The sequence below is a fragment of the Dipodomys spectabilis genome, unplaced genomic scaffold, assembly GCF_019054845.1.
Source record: "Dipodomys spectabilis isolate Male_0828 unplaced genomic scaffold, ASM1905484v1 ptg000783l, whole genome shotgun sequence".
NCBI classification, from domain to species: domain Eukaryota; kingdom Metazoa; phylum Chordata; class Mammalia; order Rodentia; family Heteromyidae; genus Dipodomys; species Dipodomys spectabilis.
The window spans coordinates 19,928,074-19,954,671 of NW_024871460.1; the positions used below are offsets into that span (position 1 = coordinate 19,928,074).

The window sequence follows — 26,598 nt, forward strand, 5'->3', positions numbered from 1 at the left end:
AACGTCCTTCATATTCTTTAATGCTTACTAAATTCATAAGGCATTCCTCTTGGGAATAATCAGAAGTCCCATGAGATTTCAATGCACCAACTGGGGGAAAATGGAGCTAACAGCAGGTGAGGACTAGCTTCTTCTTTAATCATTCCCATGTGGTTAAGCTACTCCTCCTTGGTACTTTTTCCTTTCTAAAACTGCTCATCTATTTTCTTTTATATGAATAAACATGAAAAGTAAGATACTGGAGCCTACCTCCAGAGCATTTATCCTAATGACATTTAGTAATTACCACCATAAAACTCAGACTTATGTCCTTGATTATCCTATCATTATTATTTTAAACATATACAATGCCACACTTAGATTTAAAAACAAAATTGAATTATGTCTTGGGATGAATCTTACTTAAAACAGCATTTCCCAAGACTGAACAAGTTAACTAGTAATTAGTACAATGCATTTAGCTGACATCTATAATCTCATATACTATTTGTGTGAAATTATAGTTATATACAGATAACTTTAGTATACACACTTTCCTACCATTTATTCAACTGAAATTTCAATGGTAAACTTTGTCTGTTATAACTATATCTCATAAAAGGGTATTTTTGAAAATTAATGTATAACCACCCATCATCACAGAAGAAAAAAGTAGATTTTGGAAAAAAAAAAAAAAAAAGGAAATTTTAAACAAAACTTGTATTACCAGTAGAGAGGAAGGAAGAAGCAGCTGAAAAGAGATGATGTATTTGTTGCCAGGGAGGAAATAAGGATATGCAGGGGAATGTAACATATTAAGATTCCTGGAGAAGAAGAAAGGAATATGGTTAATGGAAGACAGAAATAAAATAAGCACAGAGGTCTAAATTAAAATAAAAAGAAATTGCTGATGTCAAGTTTTCCATAATGGACTGAAATAGATGGAAAAGGAAATAAACATGGAATTCACAAAGGAATGATGAAACTTTTAAAATATTTTATCTAAAAATATAGGGCAAAACCAAAACCTCCTCATCTGCCTTATAGAATAACACACCAACAGAGACCATTCAACTACAAAATGACCATCTGTTTTTGCAGAGGGGGGAGGGCAGTACAGGGGTTTAAAACAACTCAGGGCCTCTCACTTGCTAAGTAGGCACTCTCTTACTTAAACCATGCCCTCAGCCCTAAAAAAAAAAAAAATGCCTGTCTTAAAAGTTGGTATGAAAGAACTTTTTTGAGTACATATACAAGATCTAATACAAACCTCAAAAAGTTGGGCTGGGAAGGTGGCTCAGTGGTAGAGTGCTTGCCTCACATGCATGAGGCCCTGGGTTCAATTCCCCAGCACCACATAAGCAGAAAAAGCCGAAAGTGGCACTGTGGTTCAAGTGGTAGAGCACTAGCCTTGAGCTGAAGAGCTGAGAGACAGTGCCCAGGCCCAGAGTTCAGGACTCATGACTGACCAAAAAAAAAAACCTCAAAAAGTTAAACACAGAATTACTATGTAGTCAACAACTCTACTGCTTTGTATATAGCAAAAGGAACTGAAACAGGTATGCAAACAAACACCCATAATTCTCAACACACTATTCACAACAGCCAGTCGAAAGTATTTATCCACTAATGAATGGACAAACATGTTGTGACATATCATGTATGTGATGGATTCAAGTATAAAAATAAATGAAATGAACAGAAAAAATCATAAACTATGCACATATGACCATATAAGATGATGCTAAGCAAAATGAACCCCAAGATAGGGACACAAGAAGTTTTATCTTGTTGCTGTTGTTTTTAATGTACTTATAATATACTATGTGATTTTTTTTGGGGGGGGGACCGGTCGTGGGGCCTGAACTCTGAGCCTTGGGTGCTGTCTGTCCCTCAGTTGTCAGCTCAAGGCTAGCGCTCTACCACTTGAGCCACAGCGCCACTTTCAGCTTTTTTTCTTTATTATGGGTGCTGAGGAATCAAACCCAGGGCCTCAGGCATGCAAGGCAGGCGCTCTACCACTGGGCCACCTTCTCAGCCCCCTATGTGATTTTTTTTTGGTCGGTCATGGGGCTTGAACTCTGGGCTTATGCGCTGTCCCTCAGCTCTTCAGCTCAAGGTGAGCGCTCTACCTCTTGAGCTACAGCGCCACTTCCTTTTTGTTTCTTTTCTATGTTCTTCCCCCATGATATAACCTGTTTTCCCTGTATTTGATTCTGGTGCCCTGTATCTTGTATATACATTTTACATTTTTCTAATTTGGGGAAGAGAAGGGAAATAAAATGCTGAAATAAGGATACAGGTTGACCCACTGTAACAATGAGATGTACAAGACACTAAGTTGAAAATTAACTTTACAACTTTGGTGTGTGTGTGGGGGGGGGGGGGGTGTTGAGAATGTGGGGAGGGACGGGATGGTAGGGGAAAAAAACAAAGGAGTGTGTAACAAAGCTCGATAGGAAATGTCCTCACTACCTTACTCATGTAACTGTCACCACTCTGTACAGTATCTTTACAATAAAAAATACATATTAAATTTAAAAAAATAAAAATAAATGAAATACTGATACTTGCCACACCACGGATGAACCTTGAGAGAACATGATGCTGAGTAAAAGAAGTTAAACATGAAGTCACATAGTTGATGACTCTATTTATAGGAAATATCCAGAACAGATAAATCCACAGAAAACAAGATAGTGGTTGTCAAGGGTATGGGGGTTGGGGGGAGAAGAATGGGAAGCTGAATGAGGTAGAGGGTTTCCTTTGGAGTGATGAAAATGTGTTGGAATGAGGTGATAATTACACAATATTGGCCTTACTAAATACCACTAAGCATAAGCAGGAAGTTGAAAAAGTAGCGTAATCGTGGTCTCAAGATACACTTTGCCCTTCATACCAGCTCCTACAAACATTTAGCCTCTACTTGGTTTCCTGAATCTCCTGTGATAAGGCCATTCCTCTCTACCAGCTTCCCAGGTATCTCATTATCTTCAGGCCTCCTGTTCTGGAGGAGATCCTGCTTTTTCTCCAATTGCCAGACCGTGGGGCAAGCTCAAAGCAAAGTACACTCTGCTTTCCCTGTGGGAAAACACTTCAGTCAACGCATTTCCATTGAGGTATTGCAGCCAGGAAGATGGATTTGCTGCAGTTCCTAACATCAAGAAGTGCCCAAGTTTGTCTGATCTGGGGAAGGGAAGGAGGATAACAAAATAGCGAGACAAAGGATGAAGAGTGAACCAATGCAACAGTGATGCTCGAAAGACACCATGTTGGAAATGAACTGTACAACTTGACAGGGAGGGGAGTCAAGGGGGGAGGGAAAGAGGGAGAAAAGGAGGGAGGGGGTAACAATGTTCCACAAGAAATGTACTCATTACCACACACACATGTAACTGTAACACCACTGTACATCACCTTTACAAGAAAATTAAAAAAGAAAAAAAGTGCCCAATAAAATAGAAGGCCAAGAATGGGACAAAATGATGTGGAGAAAGGGAGAAAGTACAAACCTTATGTATGGGTAAGGCAAAGTGGCCAGGGTTATGGAGCTCTGAGTAATGGAACACAGGGCACAGCACGGCACATAAATACTTGAGAAGTTACACTTTAACAAATGAGATCAGGAAATAGGGTACACAACTGGGAATGTTTTATCCAACTCTATGTAATGTGTCTATGTCGTTTCATCTGGAGGCAAGTTATGATGTCTGCGACTTTTTTCACGTATATTCAGGTTGCTGGGGATGGAAGCCAGAACCTCAGATATGTGTGCTACCACTGGGCTACACATCTCAGCCCTCCAGTCTGAAACTTGCAGCCTTCCCATTCTCAGGAGGTAAGTTAATCATGATATAAATTAAGATCCAAACTTTGCTAGCCCACCATTATAAATAATACTCCCAGGTGAGGGTCTATTTCCCAAAGCCAAATAAAACATCTGAGTGGTTTCATGAAGACACTGGAACAGATATGTTTCCACCACTTACATACCCTGCAGGAAGGTTCAGCATGGCAGTTCTCACTACATTTCCAGACTTTGGCCTACACTCAGTCCCGATTTACACCATCTCTGAAAACACCTTGCTAGCAGTATAGATATTTAAGCAGCATGTGTGAGCCGCATGCATGTTAGTAAACAAAATGTACTACACAGTAATAAATGGACCAAAAAACAAATATGGAAGTGTAAAGGTATAAAAGTTGCTTATTCTATAAGCAAATATAAAAGTATAAAAGTAGCTCACTCTGTAAGTTAACCCATAAGCTATCCCATATGATGGGCTAGTTGGAAATTAAGTTAGGGAGAAGAGAGCAGAGGGCTTAATGAGTAAAAGAAGACAGTCATTCATAAGAAATGAGTATCTGCCAACGCAGTTGCGCAGGGACCTACTTCTTGAAGGAGAGGGAAGGGGGAAAAAATGAATCCATCATAGACAATTAGATACTAACTAGCTGGCATAAATTACCTGTTAATACTGTCGTTTGCTAGCTGGATGCCATAGTCTATTTGCAGCACTGTTTTGTAATCCACGTACGCTTTCCCATACTGCTCTAAAGTTTCATAGGCCATTGCTCGTCGCAGGAGAGGTTTCATGGAAAATGGATGGAGCTCCAGAGCCCTACACAAAAAACAATAGTATTGCATATGATTGATCTTGGAAACCATTTTCTTTTAATTCTCAGCTGATTATATATACTGCATCACCAGATTCTCAAGTATCTACATATTGGAGATTTCATCCCAGAGACCTGGCAACACAGCAAACAGGAGAGTTAACCAAGTAACAGTGCAAAAAAAAAAAAAAAACAGATAAAGCAATCAAGTTCATATTAGTTCCGTTGAACCCAGTACAAAAGCAAGTTTCCAACTGGTTCATATTATTGGAAAGCAAGTTTCCAACTGGTTCATATTATTGTAAGTTTAAAAGGAACATTTTTACTTGCATCCGTGTATTTAAGAAGGCATCTCAGTACAGAACCACAGAAATGTAAGTAACATTTTGAAAATCACTTCTCTAGAAAAGGTGTTAGAAGTACTATATGCATAAATTGTGTTTTAATGCTGTTTCATATCAGCATTTTAAATTTGGTTCATGTCCTCAATTCTGGCAAAAACTTAACCACTGTTAATTAAAATAAAACCTTGTTGTATATGATACAGCATCATTTTTGCCTTCTCTCCTTTTCCACCCTTTCTCCTTTATTTTTTCCTATCAGGGCCAACTTCGTACATTTTGTAACATGGAAATAAACATAACTCATATTTTTTCAAAAAAAGTCTCATAATAGAACAGAAGGAGATTAAGGAACTAAACATATGCTGATTTCTTAGAAGTCATGAAATTTTGTGCGTTTGTATCTTTGGAGTGCTTTCCATATCACTGAAGAGGCATACAGCTTGAGGTTATATTCTGGTTTTGTTTGTTTTGGTGGTTCTAAATTTTAAACTCAGGACTTCACGCTTGCCAGACAAGCACTCTACTATTTAAGCCAATGGGCCCAGACCTTGTTTTTTTCTTTTTCCTCCTTTAGTTATTTTTCAGGTAGAAGAATCTCATTTTGCCCAAGGCTAGCCCCAGATCTAGATCCTTTCTACCTATGCAACCCATGTAGTTGGGATTATTACAGAGGCAAGCAGCACGCACACACACACATGCACACACATGTGCGCACACACAAAGGTTTGCTGAGATGGGATCTAGAGAAACCTTTTGCCAGAGTTGGCCTCAAATCTCAATCCTTTCAATCTCCACCTTCTATGTAGCTGGAATGACAGGAATGCACTATCACATTCAGCCTTGAAGTAACTGTTTAGAGCTACTTTAATACTATCTGAAATAAACATACAATCAAAAGACTACTTATAGGGCTCATGCCTGTAATCTAAACTAGTGAGGACTAGTTTAGACTCATCTCCAATTAACCACCAAAAAGCAGGAAGTAGAGCTATGGCCCAAGAGGTAGAACAACAGCCTTGAGCAAAAAGAAAGTTTAAGAATAGTACCTAGGCCCTGAGTTCAAGCCCCTGGTGAGCAACAAAAAATAGACTTTATGGGTGAAAACTAATAATCTCTTTGTTGAACAAAATGATGTGAAGAAGTAGAGAGGTCCTTCATGAAGAGTCCATGACCTCTAGAATCCACACCACACTGTCCGTGTCAGAGATTGCAGGTTTGCTTTTCACTAACCGGTATAATATTAGCTGTTTATATATAATTTACTAACTTGCCTGGGTAAAAACAAGAAAGAGCAAGGGGAGAGAGGAGAGAGAGGAAAGAGAGGAGAGGGAGGAGAGAGAGAAACAGAGACAGAGAGAGAGTCAGAAAGACAGAGAGAGACAGAGAAAGAAAGAAACAAACAAAGAAAAAAAGAAAGAGGAGAGTAAGAAAGAGAGACAGAGAGAGGGGGCAAGCTGTTACTTTCCAGGCAGCAGTCTCTAGCCACTCAGGTAAGTATTAATAGGTTTATCGTGCAGGTGAGGTTACTCAGGTTACTGTAACATGCAACCTGTCTGGTCTTTTGAACAGAAGCTTCCTGTAGGCCAAGTTCATTGCCTGTCCTGAGCATCATTAATTAGCCAGGTTCCCAGCCCTACATTAACACCTTGCCATGTGAGACTCAGGAAACACCTCTGAGGGAGCCCTCAGAGCTGCATTCTTCCTACCTCCTACTACTCACAAGCACACAAGCACACACGCCGCCCATGAAGAAACTGAGTCACCTGCCACCCTTCCCATATCTCCACATCACCTTCAGCTGAGATCTGGACTCTATACCTCAGAAATGACTCCAGGGTTGCCACTAAACTGAAGTGGCTTCATTGCTTTGGAAAACAACCAGTTTCCCGGTGCCCAAGTTATAAGCATTGTGAGTTATCTCAACAATCCCCATTTGTGTTATGCTGGCTTTTTACATTTTGTTTTCTCTCATGGGCATGTGTTACTTTGGTAATTAAAGTTCTCATGAAAATGAAGTTAAAAATCAACTAAGTCTAAGCACTAGATACTGGACGCCTGGACATCTGGATGAATTGTCACATCACGGCCTTAAAGCCGGCGTCGGTTACTGCTGAGGACAGTGTAACTACACAAATACCTCCAGATCATGCACACTTCCAATACTCAAGGTGCCCTTTATCCAACCAAGATGGCCCCAACTACATTGGGATCTAAACTTCATGAAGTGCGATGCTTAATTTTTTAGCACTTCGTAGCACAGTAAATCCAACAGTTATTGGATCTTTTTTCCCTTCATCTTGAAAATGAATATGAGATTTTGAATTTAAATTCTATTAAAGAAAAAAAATACACCCAATCATAAAAACAAACACAGACAACTTTTCAACCAGAACTTACTCAAGACCTAACAACTCTCCCAATTTCATGGCTTCTCTGGCATTAAAATAACTTTTGAGAATCCCAACTTTGGATAACATCACCACCCTTTGGGCTCCCTGCCCATCCTGCTGGGCCTCATTTGCCTGCTATCAAGGAGACATTTAAGTAGGTCGGCCTGTATGCAAGTCAACACTGACCAGCACAGCAAGATTCCTTGGCCCAGAACACAGCTGTTACCTAAGGATAGCTATCTAAACTGATGCCCAGCCTCCCTCTCTCACCTCCCTCCTGTCCTCTAGCCCAGAACCAACCCTACATCTAGCTTCCCTGGATATCAGCCTTCAGTCTCATCTTTTATTTCATCCCAATTGACACTGAAACACAATTTTAGCCAGAATATGATAGCTCCTTAAGCAATTTCACTTAACGTCAAAGTAAGGCTACTTCAGTCCTAACTTTAAAGGTCTCAAGTGTTAAGATTTGTTTTTAAGTCAGAGTCTTGCTCTGTGGCCCCGGCTGGCCTGGAACTCAAAATTCTCCTGCCACAACCTTCTCTGTGCTAGAATTATAGCTGTGCAGCACCATGCTCGGCTAGAGGTCTCAAGTTTATGCGATTTTGTATGTGTGTGCATGTGCACACGCTGCTCCTGGGCTTGAACTCAGGGCCTGGGCATAGTAACGAGATTCTTTTTCTCAAGGCTAGTACTCTACCATTTGAGCCATAGCATTACTTCCAACTTTTTCTGAGTGGCTTATTGGAGATACAAGCCTCAAGGACTTTCCTACTCAGATTAGCTTTGAACACTGATCCTTAGATCTCAGCCTCCTGTGTAGCTAGTATTACAGACATGAGCCACCAGTGCATGGCAGAGGTCTCAAGTTTTAAGTAAGGAATCCTGACTTCACTCACTACAGGTCCTGAAACCAGTCTGTGGATAATGTATTAGAAATAGACACTTGAGCTTTAAGACTATTGGCTACCATCTCAATATGCCTGATAGCTAACAAGTCTCGTCAGTTAGTTATAGGTAGTGGTAGAGGCTTAACAAGCTTTCAGATAAAAGGAAAAAGGAAAAGCGCCCAGATTTGTGGCAGGTGCCAGTTTTCTTGGGATCAGTACTTGTGCCACGGCAGATTTCAAACTACCAACTTGACATCAACCAGTTCATAAAGCCCAGAAAACAGAACAAATCACTAACATGCGCCAGCATCACTGTAGATGGGATCAAGTCAAAATATAAACATGATTTGTGTTAAATATGTATATGTAAAATTAGCCAAAAAAAAAAAAAAACCCAAGTTCCTCAAGCTTTCATTTTATACTGTAGGGCACAGATCTATACAGAATTTACCCACACCAAGTAAACTGGTAATGCCAATGACAGAAATATGTTGTTAATGTAAGCTAATAAATAGTTCCTCTTAGAAACAGAGTATCCACATAATTCACTGTCTGGTCTAGGGCTTCTGCAGTGTACTGGGGTGATCGTTAGGTAATTACATTAAAAAAAAAAAAAAGGAGAAAACCATGGCTGTATTAGTCACACCAGGACACAACTTCTTATTTTTTCAGAAGCACTAATAGTCACTTCTTGTCAAAGGGATCCTGTGGCAGGCTCATCACTTAATGACTAAAGAAAACAGTATGTTCTATTCATGCACCACTCACTCACCCTGTCGGGTAACTTACTGAGCACCAACAACAGTCCTGCCCTGTGAGGAGTTGAAATCCACTGCAGTGAATGGTATGAGGACCTCTAGGTGTGACCCAGTGTCATCACAGCCCTGCAGATGGCTGGGGAGCCTGAGGAGAGCTGGCAGGCAGGGATTGCTAAAGGCATTCCAGGCTTTGAGTTCAGGGTGAGCAGAGGCTTGGAGAGCAGGGAGGGGAGGGGAAGGAAGTGGTCCAGAAAACTCGTTTGGGGAGCCAGCTGGTGCCAGCATCGTTCACAGTGATCTCGAAGACTATACTGAGCCATTAGGTACCCTCTGGAAAGGATCCGAGGAAACCAAGCTTCCAAGATAAGCCATTCCGGACTTACAACCGGATTAGCTTCTCTAGAAGCCCAGAATGATAAGACGGAGCAAGAATCTGGGAGGGGCAGTGCCTGCACTCCGGGGAGTGAAGCGGACAGATTTTTAATTTATCAATCAACTAACACACCTCTCCAAACTGTCTTTAAGAAGTTAGGCCCCCTAGGCAGGAAATTCAGATTATCATCAACGCCTGCCTTAGTCACTCGGAAATTGTAAGGATCTCTGACAAAGCCAAAAGCCTGCAGCTTACCTGTTACAGTCTTGAATGCAACCGCCGCAGTTTCCTTCCTTTAGGTAACAGGCTGCTCTATTTGAATACAAGATACTTAGGGCATCTGCACTCTCACTTCCTAAAATCACAATTTAATACAGTTAAAGCCAGTAGCCAAATCACAGAAATCACCCGCGCACTGCGACAGCGGTCGGGGTGGCACTGCAGTCCCGCAGCCTTGCTGGGCACTGCGGAGCCCCGCGGGTGCGCGGGGGGGCCCTGCCTGGGTCCCGCCGATCCTCGCCGGGGCCCTGGTCCCCGGCTGGGCCGCCCCCCGCCCCGCGAGCGAGCGGCGTTCCCGGGTATTGCCACCGGGCTCGGGTCACCAGGTGCCCGCGGTGACCGGGAAGGCAGGCTCGGGGGTCCCCGGCAGGCCGCGGGGTGCGCAGGGCGCTCGGGGCTCACCCACCTGCGGGCTCCAGCTGCTCGATGGCCGCCGCGTACCTGCGGGCCGCCTCGGCGAACTGCCCGTTCTTGAACAGCTCGTTGCCCTGGTTCTTCAGGCCGGCGGGGTCCGCCGGGGCGCCGGGGCCGGGGTCGGGGCTGGGGAGCTCGCGGGCCCCCGCGGGGTCCCCGCTGCCCCGCCCGCTGCCCGGGTGCCCGTTGGCGTCGCCGGCGGCCGTGGAGGTCGCCCTCGGCGCGTCCCGCTCGCCCGCGCCCGGCCCCGGCGCCCGGCCTCGCCGCGGGGCGCCCCTGGCCGGCCGCCGGCCGCCCTCGCCTTTGCCGGACAGCTTCTTCTGGATGTTGCCCATGGCGCGCGGGGCCGCTGCGAGGAAGCGGATGCGGGAAGTCAGCGGCGGCATCACCCGCACCGACTACCGCGGAGGCCGTGGGCCGGCGCAGAGGGGCGGGACCGCGGGGAAACCGAGCGGCCGCCTGCCCGCCCCGGGGCGGAGCCCGGGGTTCCCCGGCCTCCGGCGCTCCCGCCCCGGCCGCCCCAGGACACCGCGCCCGGCTGCGACGCGCGGCTCGGGAGGCGGTCCCCCCACCTCCACTCACAGCTTGGCAAGGCCGGGTCACTAGAATCCAGCCCTCGTTCGCACCCGACGCCAGGGCACCTCCCCGGTTTAAAGGACCGGGTGAAACACGGGCATTCGAATGAAAACTAAAAACCAAGGTGACTTTGAATTCACAAAGTGAATGTGTCAAAGAAGTTGCATAAGATATGCACCCAGCATTTAAAAGTTAAAGAAAGTATTAAGAAGACCATTTTCCACTCCCGCCTTGTTCAAACTAAAAATCTGAATTTGTTTCCAAGATCTCAGGTATTGATAGCCTTAAGAAGTGTGCACGGTTTGGCTTCGGTTGTGTCTTGTTTTCTCCAGGGGCCTGGAGGGTGAACTCTGGGCACCCACTGGATAGGCAAGCCCTCGACCAATTGAGCTCCACCTCCAGCCCTATTTAAGCTTTTGTTATTTTCTAGATAGAGCCTCAGGTTCAACAGGAATCACCCTCCAGCTACCACCACACCCATATCCTTTTATTTACAACTTACTACAGGCCTAAATCCTTAGACACAGCACCCCATTGATTTTATGGCAAGTAGTATCTTTCCTACTTTACCAGGCAAGAGAGACACTGGAAGACACTAAGGAATTTGTCCAAGTCCAGAGAACAAGAAGCCAGCCTAATTGGGATTTGAACTAAAGACTGAAGTATTCCTGAGCAACTTACAAGGAGAGGGAAGGAGGCTGGAACATGAAGGACCCAGGAGTCTCGCTGGATAATGACTTACTCATGCCCCAATGCAGAGGGGCTGTTTAAGGGATGGCTCTCTATATAGATCAGAGGATGGCCTGAAAGTTCATGAAAGATTGGCTGTAAATGGGTCACGCTACAAAGCAGAAATACTCTTAAAGGATGAGAATAGAATCTCCATTGTAGATGGAAGAATGCCTAGGAATGAGAGAAACCATAAGGATCTGTTGCCCTAGAAACTAAGAGTGTGGTGGTAAAAAAAAAAAAAAAAAAGTCAACAATAATGAATATTAAAAGAACAATAGTGGAACCTTAGGATAGTATGAGCAATCAGTAGATTTGAAAATCTCAACAAAATACTAAGAAGCTACAGTGTATTAAAAAGGATTGTGTACCTTGGTCAAGCAGGAATTCATCTCAGGTGGGAACAGGTAGCTCAATTCTCCAACATAAAATATTAACAGGATAAATAAAAAATTTATATGATCATAATAACTGATGCTAGGTGAAAAAAAAAATGACAGTAGAGAGACCAATGCAGGAAGATCTAAAATTCTAGGCTACCCTTGAGCTACCTGGAGCAAGACCCCACAAAAAGAAGAGAAGGGAAGGGGGAAAAGGAGAAAGGGAAGGGAAGGATACAAGGGGGGAAGGGAGAGAGCTGTGTGACCAAAGTGGTAGAGCATCTCCTAGCAAGTGTAAAGTCTTGAGTTCAAATCCCAGGAGGGGGAAAAGGAGAGAGGAGTAGGGAAGGGTTAGAGGTGGAAGGGGATGGAAAGGAGGAGGGGGGAGGGGAGAGGGGGAGAGGAGTGCAGAAAGGAAGGAGGCAGGAGAGAATGGGGAAGGGGAAAGAAAGGAAGAGAAAAAAGGAAGAGTAAACAACAAAAAGACCAACAAGCACATAAAATGATAGTCCACATAGTCATTAAGCAAATGCAAAACCAAACCAAAGGGGACACCACTTCATCACCCACTAGGATGCCTATAATGACAAAGAGAGAGAAACACAAATGTTGGTGAGAATATGGAGAAATTGAAACCTTCATACAATGCTGGTGTGGTCCCTTGGGAAAACAGTCTGCAGCTACTCAAGAAGTTACACATATAGCTATCACACAGCCCAGCAATTCTACCTCCAAGAGTACACCCAAGAAAATTTGAAACCTCAGTTCATACCACTGTATATAAATGCTCACAACAACATTTGTTCTTTTGTATCCAAAAAAAAAAGAGAAACAATTCAAATATCCATCAAGTGATAAATAAAGAAAACATGGTGTTAGCCATACAATGAAATGTTTCTACATAAAAAGGAATGGAGTACTGATACATGCTGTACCATGGATGAATCTGGAGAACATTTTGCTGAGTGACGACAACAGATACAAAAAGGTACATTTTGCATAATTCCACTATCTGTGCAAGTATATAAAAACATAGTCTCAAAATACACCTTCAGCCAGAGTGCAATTATTTTTCAGAAAACAAGTGAAGGAAGTACTTCTGTTTTCTGAAAAACACTACTGAGGCTAGCATTGTCCTAATACCAAAATCACACAAACATGGAAATAAATAAATGAATGCAAGGAAGAAAGGAAAAGAGAAAGGGAGAAAGAGGGAGGAGGAGGAAAAAAGGAGGGAGGAAAGCAGATGGAAGTCTAGCTGGGCACTGGTAGCTAAGGCCTGTACGCAGAAGGCTGAGATCTGAGGATCACCATTCAAAGCCAGTCTGGGCAGGAAAGTCCGTGAGACTCTTAACTCCAATAAACCACTTGGAAAACCAGAAATGGTGCTATGGCACTAGCCTTGAGTTGAAGAGCTGAGGGACAGTGCCCAGGCCCAGAGTTCAAGCCCCACAATCGACAAAAAGAAAAACAAGACTGAAGTCTATTATCTCTCGTGGACATAGATACAAAAATCTTCTACAAGGTATCAGCAAAATAAGACTCACTAATTTTTTTTTTTTTTTTGGTCGCCCAGTGTTCAAGCCCCATGACTGACCAAAAAAAAAAAAAAAAAAAGCCAAAACAGAGGTACATCTCAAGTAGTAGAGAGCTAGTCTTGAGCAAAAAAGCTCAGGATCAGTGCCCAGGCCCTGAGTTCAAGCCTCAAGATTAGCACACGAAAGAAATCAAAACACTCAACCATAGCGAAATCAAAAGCTACTTCCTAAAAGAATCTACCAAAACACAATAAGGTCAAAATTATGGAGGAAGACTCTATGTTAGCCCTCTGAGACTGAAACAAGTAAGGAAACCAAAACAGATGCACCAAAGGGAAATGAAAAAGAGAACCAGCCTTACTGGCAGACAATATAACTAAAAAAGAAACAACCTAACTATAAAAGAAATTACAAATAATTTATACACAGGATCCTTGAAAGCATAAGTGAATTAGCAACATACAAGAAAATCATGTTTCTAAAGGCTAATAATGATCAATGGCATCTTTGAAAATTTTGAGAGGTAGCCTCATTTTTAAAATGTCAAAGCTGGGATTGGGAAGGTGGCTCAGTGGTAGAGTGCTAGCCTTGCATGCATGAGGCCCTAGGTTTGATTCTTCAGCACCACACAAGCAGAAAAAGCCAAAGTGGCACTGTGGCTCAAGTGGTAGGGTGCTAGCCTTGAGCTGAAGAGCTGAGGGACAGCGCCCAGGCCCAGAGTTCAGACCCCATGACCGACAAAAAACAAAACAAAAAACAAACATAAAATGTTAAAGCTGTGGTCATTGGTAACTTATGCCTGTAATCCTAGCTATGCAAGAGGCTGAGAGCTGAGGATTGTGGTTGGAAGATAGCCTGAGTTGGAAAGTCCATGAGATTCTTTTTTTTTTTTTTTTTGGGGGGGGGGGGGGGCGGGGTCCGGTATGCTTAGTAACTGTCCAACAATGTATTCAATGTAGGAATATAAATGGAGCCATCTCTGGGCACCTATTTGAGTAAAATGAAACGAATTTGTTTGTATCCAAGTGGATATACAAAATCACCTGTGAGATTTAAGGAGTTAACTTGCAAATAATTGGTGCCGCACAGAAACATTTACATTAACATGTGATATTCAGGAATTCAACTGAGCACTAGAAAAAGGTTCTAGACTAAGAAGAAAAAGAAGAGTGAGGAGATTGTATTACTCTATACTGAGAAAAAATTAATTAAATGTACTTGTAACTTGACAAGGTAAAGCTAGAAAAAGCACTTGAGAAAATGAGGAAAGATGTTCATGAATTTAAAGCCAGTCTTGGCAACATAGGGAGTTCCAGACCAGCATATACTATGGAAGGGAGGAAGGGAGGGTGGGAGGGAGGAAGGAGGAAGGAGGAAGGAAGGAAGGAAGGAAGGAAGGAAGGAAGGAAGGAAGGAAGGAAATCTGGCCTAGCACATTGTATGAAAAGTTAGTTTTTTGCATAACTGAAATAGAAAAGGCATTTTACTCTGATCTCCGCTGCCATCTTCTTGTGTTACTCTTCTCTCCTTTCCATTATCATCTTCTGAGTTTTCTACTTCTTCGATGACCATCCTTCTTCCCTTGGTCTGTGTCTTCGATGCAGGTTCAGAATTTTTCAGATCTCGTTCAACCTCAGACAAGGTTTTCTGCAACATAATCACCATACCGATAAACATGTTTTCCTTTAATGAAAAAGTGATCTTACAGATAAGAATATGCAGATGTTTTTAAGTGGAGATAACATAAGGCTCTTATGGTGGTCTAATTTCTTTTTCTTCAAAAAATTATCTGATTATAATTATATGTTTACTTAAAAATAGAAGAAAAAAAGGCCTTTGAGTGACAAATACAAAAAGGAAAGAGAAAAATCTACCCCAAATCCTGCCACTCAGGTAACACTACCAACATTTTGGTGATTTTTCCCATATGTTTCCATACATATAAACATATAGATGTTTAAACAAATAAAATCATGCTACATATTTCCTTAAAAGTAGTTGAAAGTCCTGAAATTCTTTATGTCAACTAGAATAAACATTTAGCTGGGCATTGGTGGTTAACACCTGTAATCCTAGCTTCTAAGGAGGCTGAGATCTAAGGATCAAGGTTTTTGAAGGCAGCACAGGCAAGAAAGCTCCTGAGACGCCTATCTCTGATAAACTACTCAGAAAAAGCCAAAAGTGGGGCTGGGAAGATGGCTCAATGGTAGAGCGCTTGCCTTGCATGCATGAGGCCCTGGGTTCCATTCCTCAGCACCACATAAGCAAAAAGAAAAAAGCCGGAAGTGGTGCTGTTGCTCAAGTGGTAGAGCGCTAGCCTTGAGCTGAAGAGCTGAGGGACAGCGCCCAGGCCCAGGGTTCAGGCCCCACGACCAGACCCCCCCCCCCCCCCCGAAAAAAAAAAAGCCAAAAGTGGTGCTGTGACTCAAGTTGTAGAGCACTAGCCTTGAGCAAAAAGAGGCTCAGGAACAAAATTCAGGCCCCAAGTTCAAGCCCCAGGGCTTGGCAAAAATAAATAAATAAAGGAAAAACAGAATGTGTACATCAAACCATCCCTCCATCTTTAAAATGTTCATGAAGGATAAATGACAAGAAGTGCACATACTTAAAATGTACAAGTTGATAGGGTATTAAGATAAAACACATCTATCACTCCCCAAAGTTTCTTCCACTCCCCTACCCCTCTCTGCAACCATTGTTCTGTGTGACAGGCTAGTTTGCATTCTAGATCTTCATATAGACAGACTCATTCTGCATGTTCTTGTTTCTGCCTGGCTGCTTGCACTCAGCACAATCACTTAGAACCATCTGTGCTTTCTGTGTCTCAATAGCACATTCCGTTGCACTGTGGGTCAAGTCCATAGTGTGGATATAGCATTCACCTGCCAACGGACATTTTAGACTGTCCTATTTTATTACAAATATAGTTGTTATGAGTATTCAAGAATAGGTCTTTGTATGGATATATGATTGCATTTTTCTTGTGTAAACACCTAAAAGTGGAATGGAATGACTAGAGCATATGACAGGCATATGTTTTTATGTTTAACTTTTTATGATACTGCCAAATTATTTTCCAAACAAGTGGTCACTATTTTACATTCCCAGGAATTTCATTTCCTCCACATCTTCACCAACAATTGGTACAGTAAGTCCTTTCATCTCACTTTTGAATTTATATTTCCCTAACATTAATAACATTTGAACATCTTTTCATGTGCTTATTTTCCATCTTTATATGTCTTCTGATAAACTGTCAGATCAAATATTTTGTTTGGTCTGAAAGGATACCTCAGTGATAGAGCAATTGCCTTGCCTGTACAAGGCTTGGGTTTGATCCCGAGCACTGCCAAATTATATGCATGCGAATGTGTGCATTTATGCAAATGTATTTGCTTATTTCCTATTTAGCCTTTTGTTTTCTTATTAAGTTTTGACAGTTCTTGATACAAGTCTTCAGTTGATTTGCAAACATTTTCTTCAGTCTATGGCTTATCCTCCTATTCTTCTAATAGTGTCATTCAAGAAAGCAGACCTTTTTAAACTTGATGAAGTTGAATTTATCAATTTTTTCTTTTATAGACTATATTTTCCAGGTCATATGAAGAAAATATTCATTTAAATAAAAGTCACTGGGGCTGGGAATGTGGCTTAGTGGTAGAGTGCTTGCCTAGCATGGGTTTCATTCCTCAGTACCACAGCTACAGAAAAAGCCAGAAGTGGAGCTGTGGCTCAAGTGGTAGAGTGCTAGCCTTGAGCAAAAGAAGCTCAGGGACAGCGCCCAGGCCTGAGTTCAAGCCCCAAGACTAGCCAAAAAAAAAAAAAATCATGGGCTGGGAAGGTGGCTCAGTGGTAGGGTGCTTGCCTTGCATGCATGAGGCCTTGGGTTTGATTCCTCAGCACCACATAAGCAGAAAAAGCCAGAAGTGGCGCTATGGCTCAAGTGGTAGGCGCCATGACCAGCCAAAAACAAACAAACAAACAAAAATCACCAAGTTTTTAATTGCTGTTATAAAGGTGATATACACAGGGGTTACAGTTACATAAGGTAATTAGTACATTTCTTTTTTCTTTTTCTTTTTTGTCAGTCCTGGGGCTTGAAGTCTGGGCCTGGGCACTGTCCCTCAGCTCTTCAGCTCAAGGCTAGCACTTTAAGCCACAGCACCACCTTGGCTTTTTCTGCTTATGTGGTGCTGAGGAATCAAACCCAGGGCCTCATGCATACAAGACAAGCATTCTTATACTGAGCCACCTTCCCAGCCCCATGAGTACATTTCTTTATAGGACGATGTCAACCCTTCCTCTTGCCTTTCCCAGTTTTTTCCTCCTGTCTCAACCCACAGATTGTATAATTCATTTACAGCATAGTATCTAATGAATACTACTGCTGCATTTGTTTACCCTTTGTCCCTTCATTTCTGTATCTCCCCCCACCCCCGCCTTACCCTCTTAAAAGCAGATAAATGAACCAACAAGACAAAAAAAGGATAAAACAAAAACAGCAATGAATGGCCGGGTAACAGTGGCTCAAGCCTGTAATCCTAACTACTCAAGAAGCTGAGATTTAAGGATTGTGGTTCAAAATCAGCCCAGGCAGGAAAGTCAGTGAGACTCTTATCTCCAATTAACCACTTGAAAAACAGAAACAGTGCTGTGGCTCAAGTGGTAGAACTCTCTCCTTGATCTGAAAAGCTCAGGGACAGAGCCCAAGCCCGGAGTTTAAGCTCCTCGACCATAACAACAACAACAACAAAATAGCAATGAAGAGAAATTCTTTTTTTTTTTTTTTCTGTTCGTGGTGCTTGAACTCAGGGCCTGGGTGCTGTCCCCTGAGTTTTTGTGCACAAGGCTAGTGTTCTGCCACTTGAACCACAGCTCCATTTTCAGCTTTTTTTTTTTGTGCTTAACTGGAGATCAGAATCTCACAGATTTTCTTGCCTTCAGATGGCTTTAAACTGTAACCTCAGATCTCAGCCTCCTGAATAACTAGGAGTGTGGGCAGCCAGTGCCTGGCTTACTATGTTTTCTTCTAGAACTTTTATTTTAGATTTTACATTAAGGTATATTATCCATTTTGAGTTCATCTTTACATATGGTTAAGCTAAAAATGCATTTGGAGAAGGCTTAAAAGTTAATATTTGAACATAAAATTATTGTTGTAAAATGAAAGTGGCTTCTCTTGTTCCAACATTTTTCTCTTATAATACTGTTACATTAACACTTAATGTCTATAAGCATCATATAAAGGACATCCAGAGAAAGTATGATATATAACCCAGTAGGCACCGAAGTTAGTGGAAACTTAGGTACAGTTTATCAATGGAAGACAGCTGTTTATGAGCTTCTCCAATTCTGCCCATATTTTGAGTGGGGACACTGACCTAGGACTATCTTTAAGGATGTTTGTACCAAGAATAGCCTTGGGAAGCATAAGTAGCATTTCCTGTAGAGAACAGGGCAAGTATTTTGCTCTCCAGTATAATAAAGATGGTAATTGCCTCTGGAGCAGAGGTTGGGCAGATTTGCTAATAACCCATCATAAAAGATGGGGTTTTTTTCTTTTTCTTTTTAAAATTGTAAAGATGCTGTACAGAGGGGTTGCAGTTACATGAGTGAGGCAAGGAGTACATTACTTGTCGATCATTGTTACCCCTGCCCTTCCTTGTTCTCCCACTATCCCTTCCCTCCCCTACCTCCCACACTCCTCCCCACACCATTCTCCCCCCACACCCCCCCAAAGTTGTAAAGTTCATTTCCAATATACTGTCCTGTGGGTATCCTTGTTGCAATGGGTCATCCTGTGTCCTTGTTTCAGTGTTTGGTTATTCCCCTTCCTCTCCCCAGATTAGAGATGTGTGCGTGCGTGTGTGTGTGTGTGTGTGTGTGTGTGTGTGTGTGTCTGTGTCTGTGTCTGTGTCTGTGTCTGTGTCTGTGTCTGTGTGTATCTGAACTCAAGGCTTGGGCACTGTCCCTGATTTTGGGGGTTTTGTTGTTGTTGTTGTTGGTCATGGGGCCTGAACTCTGGGACTGGGTGCTGTACCTCAGCTCTAGCTCAGGGCTAGCAATCTACCACTTGAGACACAGCGCTACTTCCGGCTTTTTCTGCTTATGTGGTGCTGAGGAATCAAACCTAGGGCCTCATGCATGCTAGGAAAGCACTCTACTACTAAGCCACCTTCCCAGCCTCCTGAACTTGTTTTTGCTCAAGGCTAGCACTCTACCACTTGAGCCACAGTGCCTCTTCCTGAAGTATAGACTCCCTAGCTATCACACAAATGTACAGAGTGGTAACATCCACCTGGGTCACTCTGTATCACTCCTCCAGTTATTGGGAACAAGGGAACTGACATGAATGTGAAGCTCATCTGTCTGACATGCCATGAGTGACCAAGTCCTTTGTGTCTGACGTAGGGTATCTGCTGTGTAACTCCTTCCTTCCTTCCTTCCTTTATTTTCTTTTACCTTTTTTTGTGCTAGTCCTGGGGCTTGAACTCGAGACCTGGTGCTGTTCCAGAGCTTTTTGACTCAAGTCTAGCATTCTACCTCTTCTGGAGTCACAGCTTTACTTCCCTAAGTCCCTTTCTTTTATATTTTTAGTTTTTTATTTTTTATTTTTATTATAAAGGTGATGTACAGAGTGCTTCCAGTTACATATCTCAGGTAAAGAGTACATTTCTTTTTGGACAATGTCACCCCTTCCCTCACTCTCAGTTTTTCCCTCACATCCATACCCAGAAGTTGTATAGTTCATTTTCAACCAAGTGTCTGGTGAGTACCACTGCTGCATATGTTCACCCTGTCTCCCTCCCCAAAGATATATAAATGAACAAACAGAACAAAAGGAAAACTTTTGTCTTCATTTCCTGGAGTTTATTTCAATAAATATTATGTTGTATTGATTGGATGCACATGGGCATTACATCCTCCTTGTTCGCGCTGTGTGTGAATGCCTAGAGACCTGCATAATTTATTATGCCCTGTATTTTAGATCTAGCTTCCACGTATGAGAGAAAACATATGCCAAGGAGGGTAAAATCTTAGACTTCTCACTTATCTCTACAATTTTCTTTTTGTAGTGCTTGAGATTGAATTAAGGGACTCATGCTTGCTAAGCTGATGTTTTGCAACTTGAGTCATGCTTCCAGCCATTTTTGAATTATTTTCTAGGTAGAATCTCACTTTATGCTCAGGCCTGTATTGCCATCTTCCTTGTGTGTGTGTGTGTGTGTGTGTGTGTGTGTGTGTGTGTGCTGGGACTGGGGCTTGAACTCGGGTGCTGTCCTTTAGCTTTTCCTCTCAAGGTTGGCACTCTACCACTTTAGCAATACCTCCACTTCCAGCTTTTTGCTGGTTAATTGGAAATGAGTCTCATTGGCTTTCCTGTGATTTGAATTGTGATCCTCATATCTCAGCCATCTGAGTAGTGAGGATTACAGACATGAGCAATGGATGCCTAGCTTTGTGATCTTACCCTGTGTCACTATGGATGACAAGTGTGTACCACTGCACCCAGCCATTGAGTGGAACAGAGTCTTGTAAACTTATGCCCAGCTTGGCCTCAAACGACCTCCACAACAGCTTGGATTACAAGCTTCAGCCACTATGGTTGACCTTACCTCTACTCTTTAGGCCTTAATATAGAGCCCCTTAATTCATATCTGAGTTAATCCACTCAGTTGGGTAGTATGTGCTATCAATGATGCTATACTTACCATGCTAGAAGCCAGCTAAAACCTCTTCTATGGCCGTGAAACTCACCAGTAATACCTAGAAACTTGTGTGCCACTCTGCATAATAAATTGGGATTTGTTTGGAAAAAAGCAATGCTTGCAGCACTATAAGTGACAAAAATTAGCTGGCATTGAGTGATAGGTTTCTACTTAGGAATACTTTATTTTTCTTAAAAGCCTGTGTTCTTTCCCATCAGGAGGATGTTCAACATTTTTTTGTATCTGGAATATATCTGCGTTGCAAAGCTCTGACTATCCCTTTAACATCGCTGATTTGGCAAGAATGTTACCATTGTAACATAAATTCAGAAACAGCATTGAGAGACAAGTCCATGTTCTGTACTTACCTTGGCCAGTTCATTATCAGGCTCAACATCTAGTACTTTAGTCAAATCTTCTAGAGCTTCCTGGAACTTGTTTTGATGCTTATACGTAGTGGCACGACGCAGAAGAGCTGAAAATTTACCAAAATAAAAGTTGGATGTTGGACAGCTGCCCTGATGTGTAGAACAGACTTTGCAAGTGGGAAAATACAAGCAGTAGGGGAGATCAGGATGCAAAACTTAAATTACCCACTTTCATTTGTTGATCCCAGGGAAAACAAACCTGTAGTAAACAAGCAAGAGAGGATATACCAGGCAGCTACCTCGGCTGCCATCCTGGCCTCTGCAGCCAGGCACACCAGCTCCTCCCAGGGCTGAGGGTTGACATAGCAACCTTCCAAACAGGTGTATGTGCCCCACAACACTGCAGCATTGGGAAGCTTTCCTTCTTATCATCATTCTAGAAACTTAGAAAAGCTGTATGAAAATTAATAAACTACTGACCAGCATCTAGCTTAGAGTATGGCGTATCCATGAAAGCTATTTATCCAATGTTCAAATGTTTAGAGAGAGTACTGCAATCATGAAGTCAGTTAAGCTAAAAAATGGAGCACTTGTGTCAGATTCTTCCGTAGTTTCAGTGTATATGTTATAATTAATACTGACAATGAATCTTTCAACCCCACCCCTTTATCCATCCTATAAATAGAGGACTTTGTGTGATAAAATTGGTACTTTGAAAAATATCAGGCTTCTTATTTATGAGAAGAAGTTTCTATCTGAAACACCTGACCTGTTTTTAAATATAGCTGTAAGATTAACTTGCTGGTTTTCGTTTCAGCCCTCTAGGAATGCTATGGAGATCTCAAGAGCAAGCCAAATGTGATCAATTACTCCAACTTGAGATACTGCCGACACTTTCCCATCACCATTGCTGGTCAGATTCCCAAGGGAACATGGGTCCATGCAGATGTGTTCATGATAGAACAATTGTCTGTAATGTTTTTTATTATTTGGAATGACTTGAGAGTTACAGAAAAGTTGCAAAGATAGTACGGAGAGTTCCAAGGTCCCTTCATTCAACTTCACCTAATGCTAACATTTTAATCATTCTTTCAGGATTATGAGCTAGCCCAGTGCAATCAGGGACTTCAATTCCAAATAGGTGGTTGGAGCACATGTAGAAATTGGGGTTTTGCTGAAATAGCTTTATGTAAATATATTTAGTATCTACAGACGATCTAACGGGTCCTGCTGTAACTTTCAAAGTGCTCAGTGAACATTTACCCTTGATGTTTCCAGGCTCCAACTCCAAGACCTTTTCACAGTCCTGGAAAGCACTATTCCAGTTCTGTAGTTTGATTTCCGCTTGAGCTCGATTGTTATAGGCAGCCACAGTAGGAAGGGCTGAGAGGCTCCTAAAAAGAAATACTTATTGGCAACATGCAGGCCCAAGATAAAATTGTAAATAAAAAAAATCATACTACATGTATGGGCTGAACAATGTCCCTCGAGAACTTAATGTTAGCTGGGTAAGTTAGTACATGACTATAATTCCAGCATTTGGCAGGATGAAGCAGAAGGATCATGAGTTCCATTTCAGTCTGGGCTTATATGGAACAAGGAAAGAACTTGTCTCAAAGAACAAACGAAAAAGTGTATGTTGAAGTCCTGACCCCGCAGTGTCTTAGAAAATGAATATGGTTGGAGATAGGAATTTAAAAGTGGTAATGAAGTTAAAATAAAGTCACTGATGTGAGCTTTAATGCAGTAAAAACTAGCACCTGAGGGGAAATTGAAGCTAGGTGCTGGTGGTTCATACCTGTAATCCTAGCTACTCAGGAGGCTGGGATCTAAGGATCATGGTTTGAAGCCAGCCTGGACAGAAAAATCCTCATGAGACTATTATCTCCAATTAACTACTCAAAACCGGGAAGTGGAGCTGTGTAGTAGTAGAGTGCTAGCCTTGAGCACAAAGAGGCTTAGGGACAGTGCCCAAGCCCTGAATTCAAGCCCCAAACCAAAAACCAAAAGAAAAAAAAAAAGAGGAAAAATTGGAGCTCTGATGTCTGACACACCCTGTGAGCACAGGGGGAAAAGATGGTCACTTGCCAGCCAAGAAGAGAGGCCTCCGAAGAAAACATCCCCACCTATACCTGGATCTCTCAGACTTACAGCTTCCAAAAATGTGAGAGGTTGTTTTTCCTGTTTAAGCTACTGTTTAAGCTATTAAGTTTGTAATATGTTGTGATGGCAGCCTGAGCAAAATAATATATCCTGTATCACTCAAAGTAATAAGACATAAACCTACATATAAAACTTACATTTAGACAGATGCTTCACTAACCAGTAATAGGCTAAAGTTAATTCAGATTTTTGAGGTGATATCGAAATGAAGATACATATAAATCTCTCAACAAAACAAAACAGGTTAGTTCATATTAAATAGCAAACTTTTTTTACTCCTTAGGATCAATTTCCTAGTATACACACAAAAAATGGAGTGATCAATCCCAATTAATAACCTTTCTTCAGTTGTCAGCATGCTAACTGAAACAAATGAGTCTGCAATGTAAAAGTAGATTCTAAGATTCTAAGAAAATGATCCAAAAGTAATTTAATCAAAGAAATTCAATTGAAGGAGACAGAAGAAAAGTCAGTAGGATGAAGAATATAAAAACCAATGTTGCTCCATGAAGGAGATAAGTACATGAAAAGAACTGCAACATCAACCTTATTGTTGATTTGGAATGCTGTGAAATAATACCCAGATATAAGAAATACAAGGTTATCAGTGCACTGCATTTATAAAACCCACAACAGAAGATGGAAACAGGAAAGTAGTGAGCAGGATCAATTTATCAGATCATGAAAGATGAATGGGGAGGAACGGCACGGCTGGGTAGAGAGATGTGCAGAACACCTGTCAGGAAACAACTGGAACAATTGATCCTAAGCATTCCTGCCACTGTGTGCCACTGGCCAGGCACTAAGGCCTTCACCCACAGAGCTCACTTCCTCATTTCCAGGCATGGAGGAAGAATCGTTGTTCTTTTCATTACACAGATGAGAAAGCAGGTGCTCGTGTTGTGCCCGCAGCTAATAAATGACAGGCAAGAGAGAAAGCCAGTCTGCTATGGTTACTACCATGTCCTCCCACTTTGAGTAACATTGTCTAGATCAGGCCTCATGACAGCACTCATCTGCGCTATGACAGCTTATAACACTGAGGAAACAGGCACAGGAGATAAGGAGTCTTCCAGGGTCAGAAGGAAGCAGGTCTTTACCCCCATACCACATCATACCATACATACAACATAGAACACATATCTTTCTCCATAGACAAGAAGAGAGAAAACGATGTCAGCCCTGAACACAAGAGACTGCCCTGACTGAATGATCCATCCAGTATCTTTCCTGTGTTCCCTTAAACTGTCAAAGACAACAAAGTTCTTTTTTATTTTCTTCTTTGGTAGTACTGGAGCTTGAACTCGGGGCCTCTTATTTGCTCAGCTGGCACTCTACTGCTAAGTTATACAGGCACTTCCGGCCTTGTTTTTCACTGGTTATTGGGCTCACACCTGCACTTATTTAGATTATTTTAGATTCGCATAGTCACTAGGGTCTCAACACCTACCATTGCACCCAGCTTCCCTCCATAGAGGTGGAGTCTCATGGACTTTTGTGTCCAGGCTGACCTTGATCTGTCATCCTCCCAATCTCAACCTCTCATACAGCTTGGGATGACAGGCATAAACCACTACCTCCATCCATGGGTTGAAATGAGGGTCTTGAAAACTTTCCTTCCCAGGCTATGGTTGAAACTTGATCCACCCATTCCCAGCCTCCCAAGGAGCTAGCGTTACAGGGATGAGCCACAAGTGCTCAGCTATAGACAACTTCTTTGGAGACACAACCTTTGTGTACTGAGTTTAATTCTAAGGTGGCATTAGTGATTCTATACGCTCAATTTAGGAACTTCTTTTCACAGACTGTAAAAACTTCAAAAGTTCCTATCAGCACTTATTGAACATCTGCTATGAGCCAGGCCTTTTCCTGGATTCTGAGGACATAAGGATATAAAAACAAAACAACAACAACAAAAACAAAACAAAACCAAAAATACCTGGGCAAGTATTTAGAGATGACATTGCAGTTAGTACGGCATCAAACAAACTGTGTCTTTGACAAATGCTAGAAAGAATTGATAAGGCTGTGGCAAGAGCCTATAAACTGCAGTGCAGAGGTGTAGAGATGGATGAAGGCTGGGAGGCCAGGAAGACTTAGACAAAGAAGACAAGACAAGTTCTAAAGGATGAGTTAGAATTAAGTAGAGGCTGAAAGTGCATTCTAGGGTATAAAGGCACTGAGGAGAGGGGAGATGTTTAAGTATCAGAATGAAATAGGACCAGCAATCTGACTGCAGAACTCAAATTCTTAATCTTTATGCTTATGTGAGTTCCATCAAGTTTCTTTCAGATGATTTCAGTTTTTTTTTCTGTAAAATGGGGAAGTTTAGATTCTGTTAAATACAGAGTAGAGTAGGAACTTAGAAGTCTGAGAAAAGTTTTTTGGTTTGTTTTTTTTTTTAATCGAGACAGTGTTAGGGATGTAGCCTCGCAAGATAAGACCTTGGTTTCACACCACACACTAGCTGAAAAAGACAAAAAAAATGGGAAAAATGAAAATATAAAAGCACAAGGGGAGCCAGGCACTGGTGGCTCACACCTGTACTTGCAGCTAATAAGGAGGCTGAGATCTGTGGGTTCAAAGTCAGCCTGGGCAGAAAAGTCCAAGGGAGAGTCTTAACACCAAAAAGCCAGAAGTGGATATACAGCTCAAATCGTAGAGCACTAGTCTTGAGTGAACAAGCCAAGCAATAGCATGACCTAAATTCAAGCCCTAGTACTGGCACCAAAGAAAAGAAAAGAACACCAGTGAGTTCATGATAAATCACAAGCATAACTTAAGTGAGCCTGATAGACTACTGAGCTATGGTTCCAACAACTAATCCATTAGAGCTTTATTTAAATAAAAAAGTTTGAACAACAGAAGCCTGCTCACCTGGTGTAATACATCACCGCCTCTTCATAATCTTTTGAGTTGAAAGCCTCATTTCCTTTTTCCTTTTCACGAGTGGCAAGAATTCCCCTTTCTTTCTCCGTGAGGCCTAAAAATAAATATCTGATTTATAGGAACATATAACTAGATAGATAGATAGATAGATAGATATAAAAAGTTCAAATCCAAGAGAGCTTTTTTTTCAGTTTCCTGAAAA

General features: G+C 42.0%; 1 protein-coding gene across 1 annotated transcript in view; it reads right to left on the reverse strand.

The window, feature by feature from the left end:
* The window catches only part of Spag1 (sperm associated antigen 1), a 55,993-nt gene that overhangs the window by 13,215 nt on the left and 16,180 nt on the right, over positions 1-26,598 (reverse strand). The window contains exons 6-13 of the mRNA XM_042673174.1: positions 26,385-26,490; positions 22,608-22,738; positions 21,345-21,451; positions 14,755-14,914; positions 10,228-10,393; positions 10,037-10,170; positions 9,607-9,706; positions 4,449-4,601 (exon numbers count right to left, since the gene is read on the reverse strand). Coding sequence (XP_042529108.1) covers positions 4,449-4,601; positions 9,607-9,706; positions 10,037-10,170; positions 10,228-10,393; positions 14,755-14,914; positions 21,345-21,451; positions 22,608-22,738; positions 26,385-26,490 — 1,057 coding nt within the window. The remainder of the gene's footprint in view (positions 1-4,448; positions 4,602-9,606; positions 9,707-10,036; positions 10,171-10,227; positions 10,394-14,754; positions 14,915-21,344; positions 21,452-22,607; positions 22,739-26,384; positions 26,491-26,598) is intronic.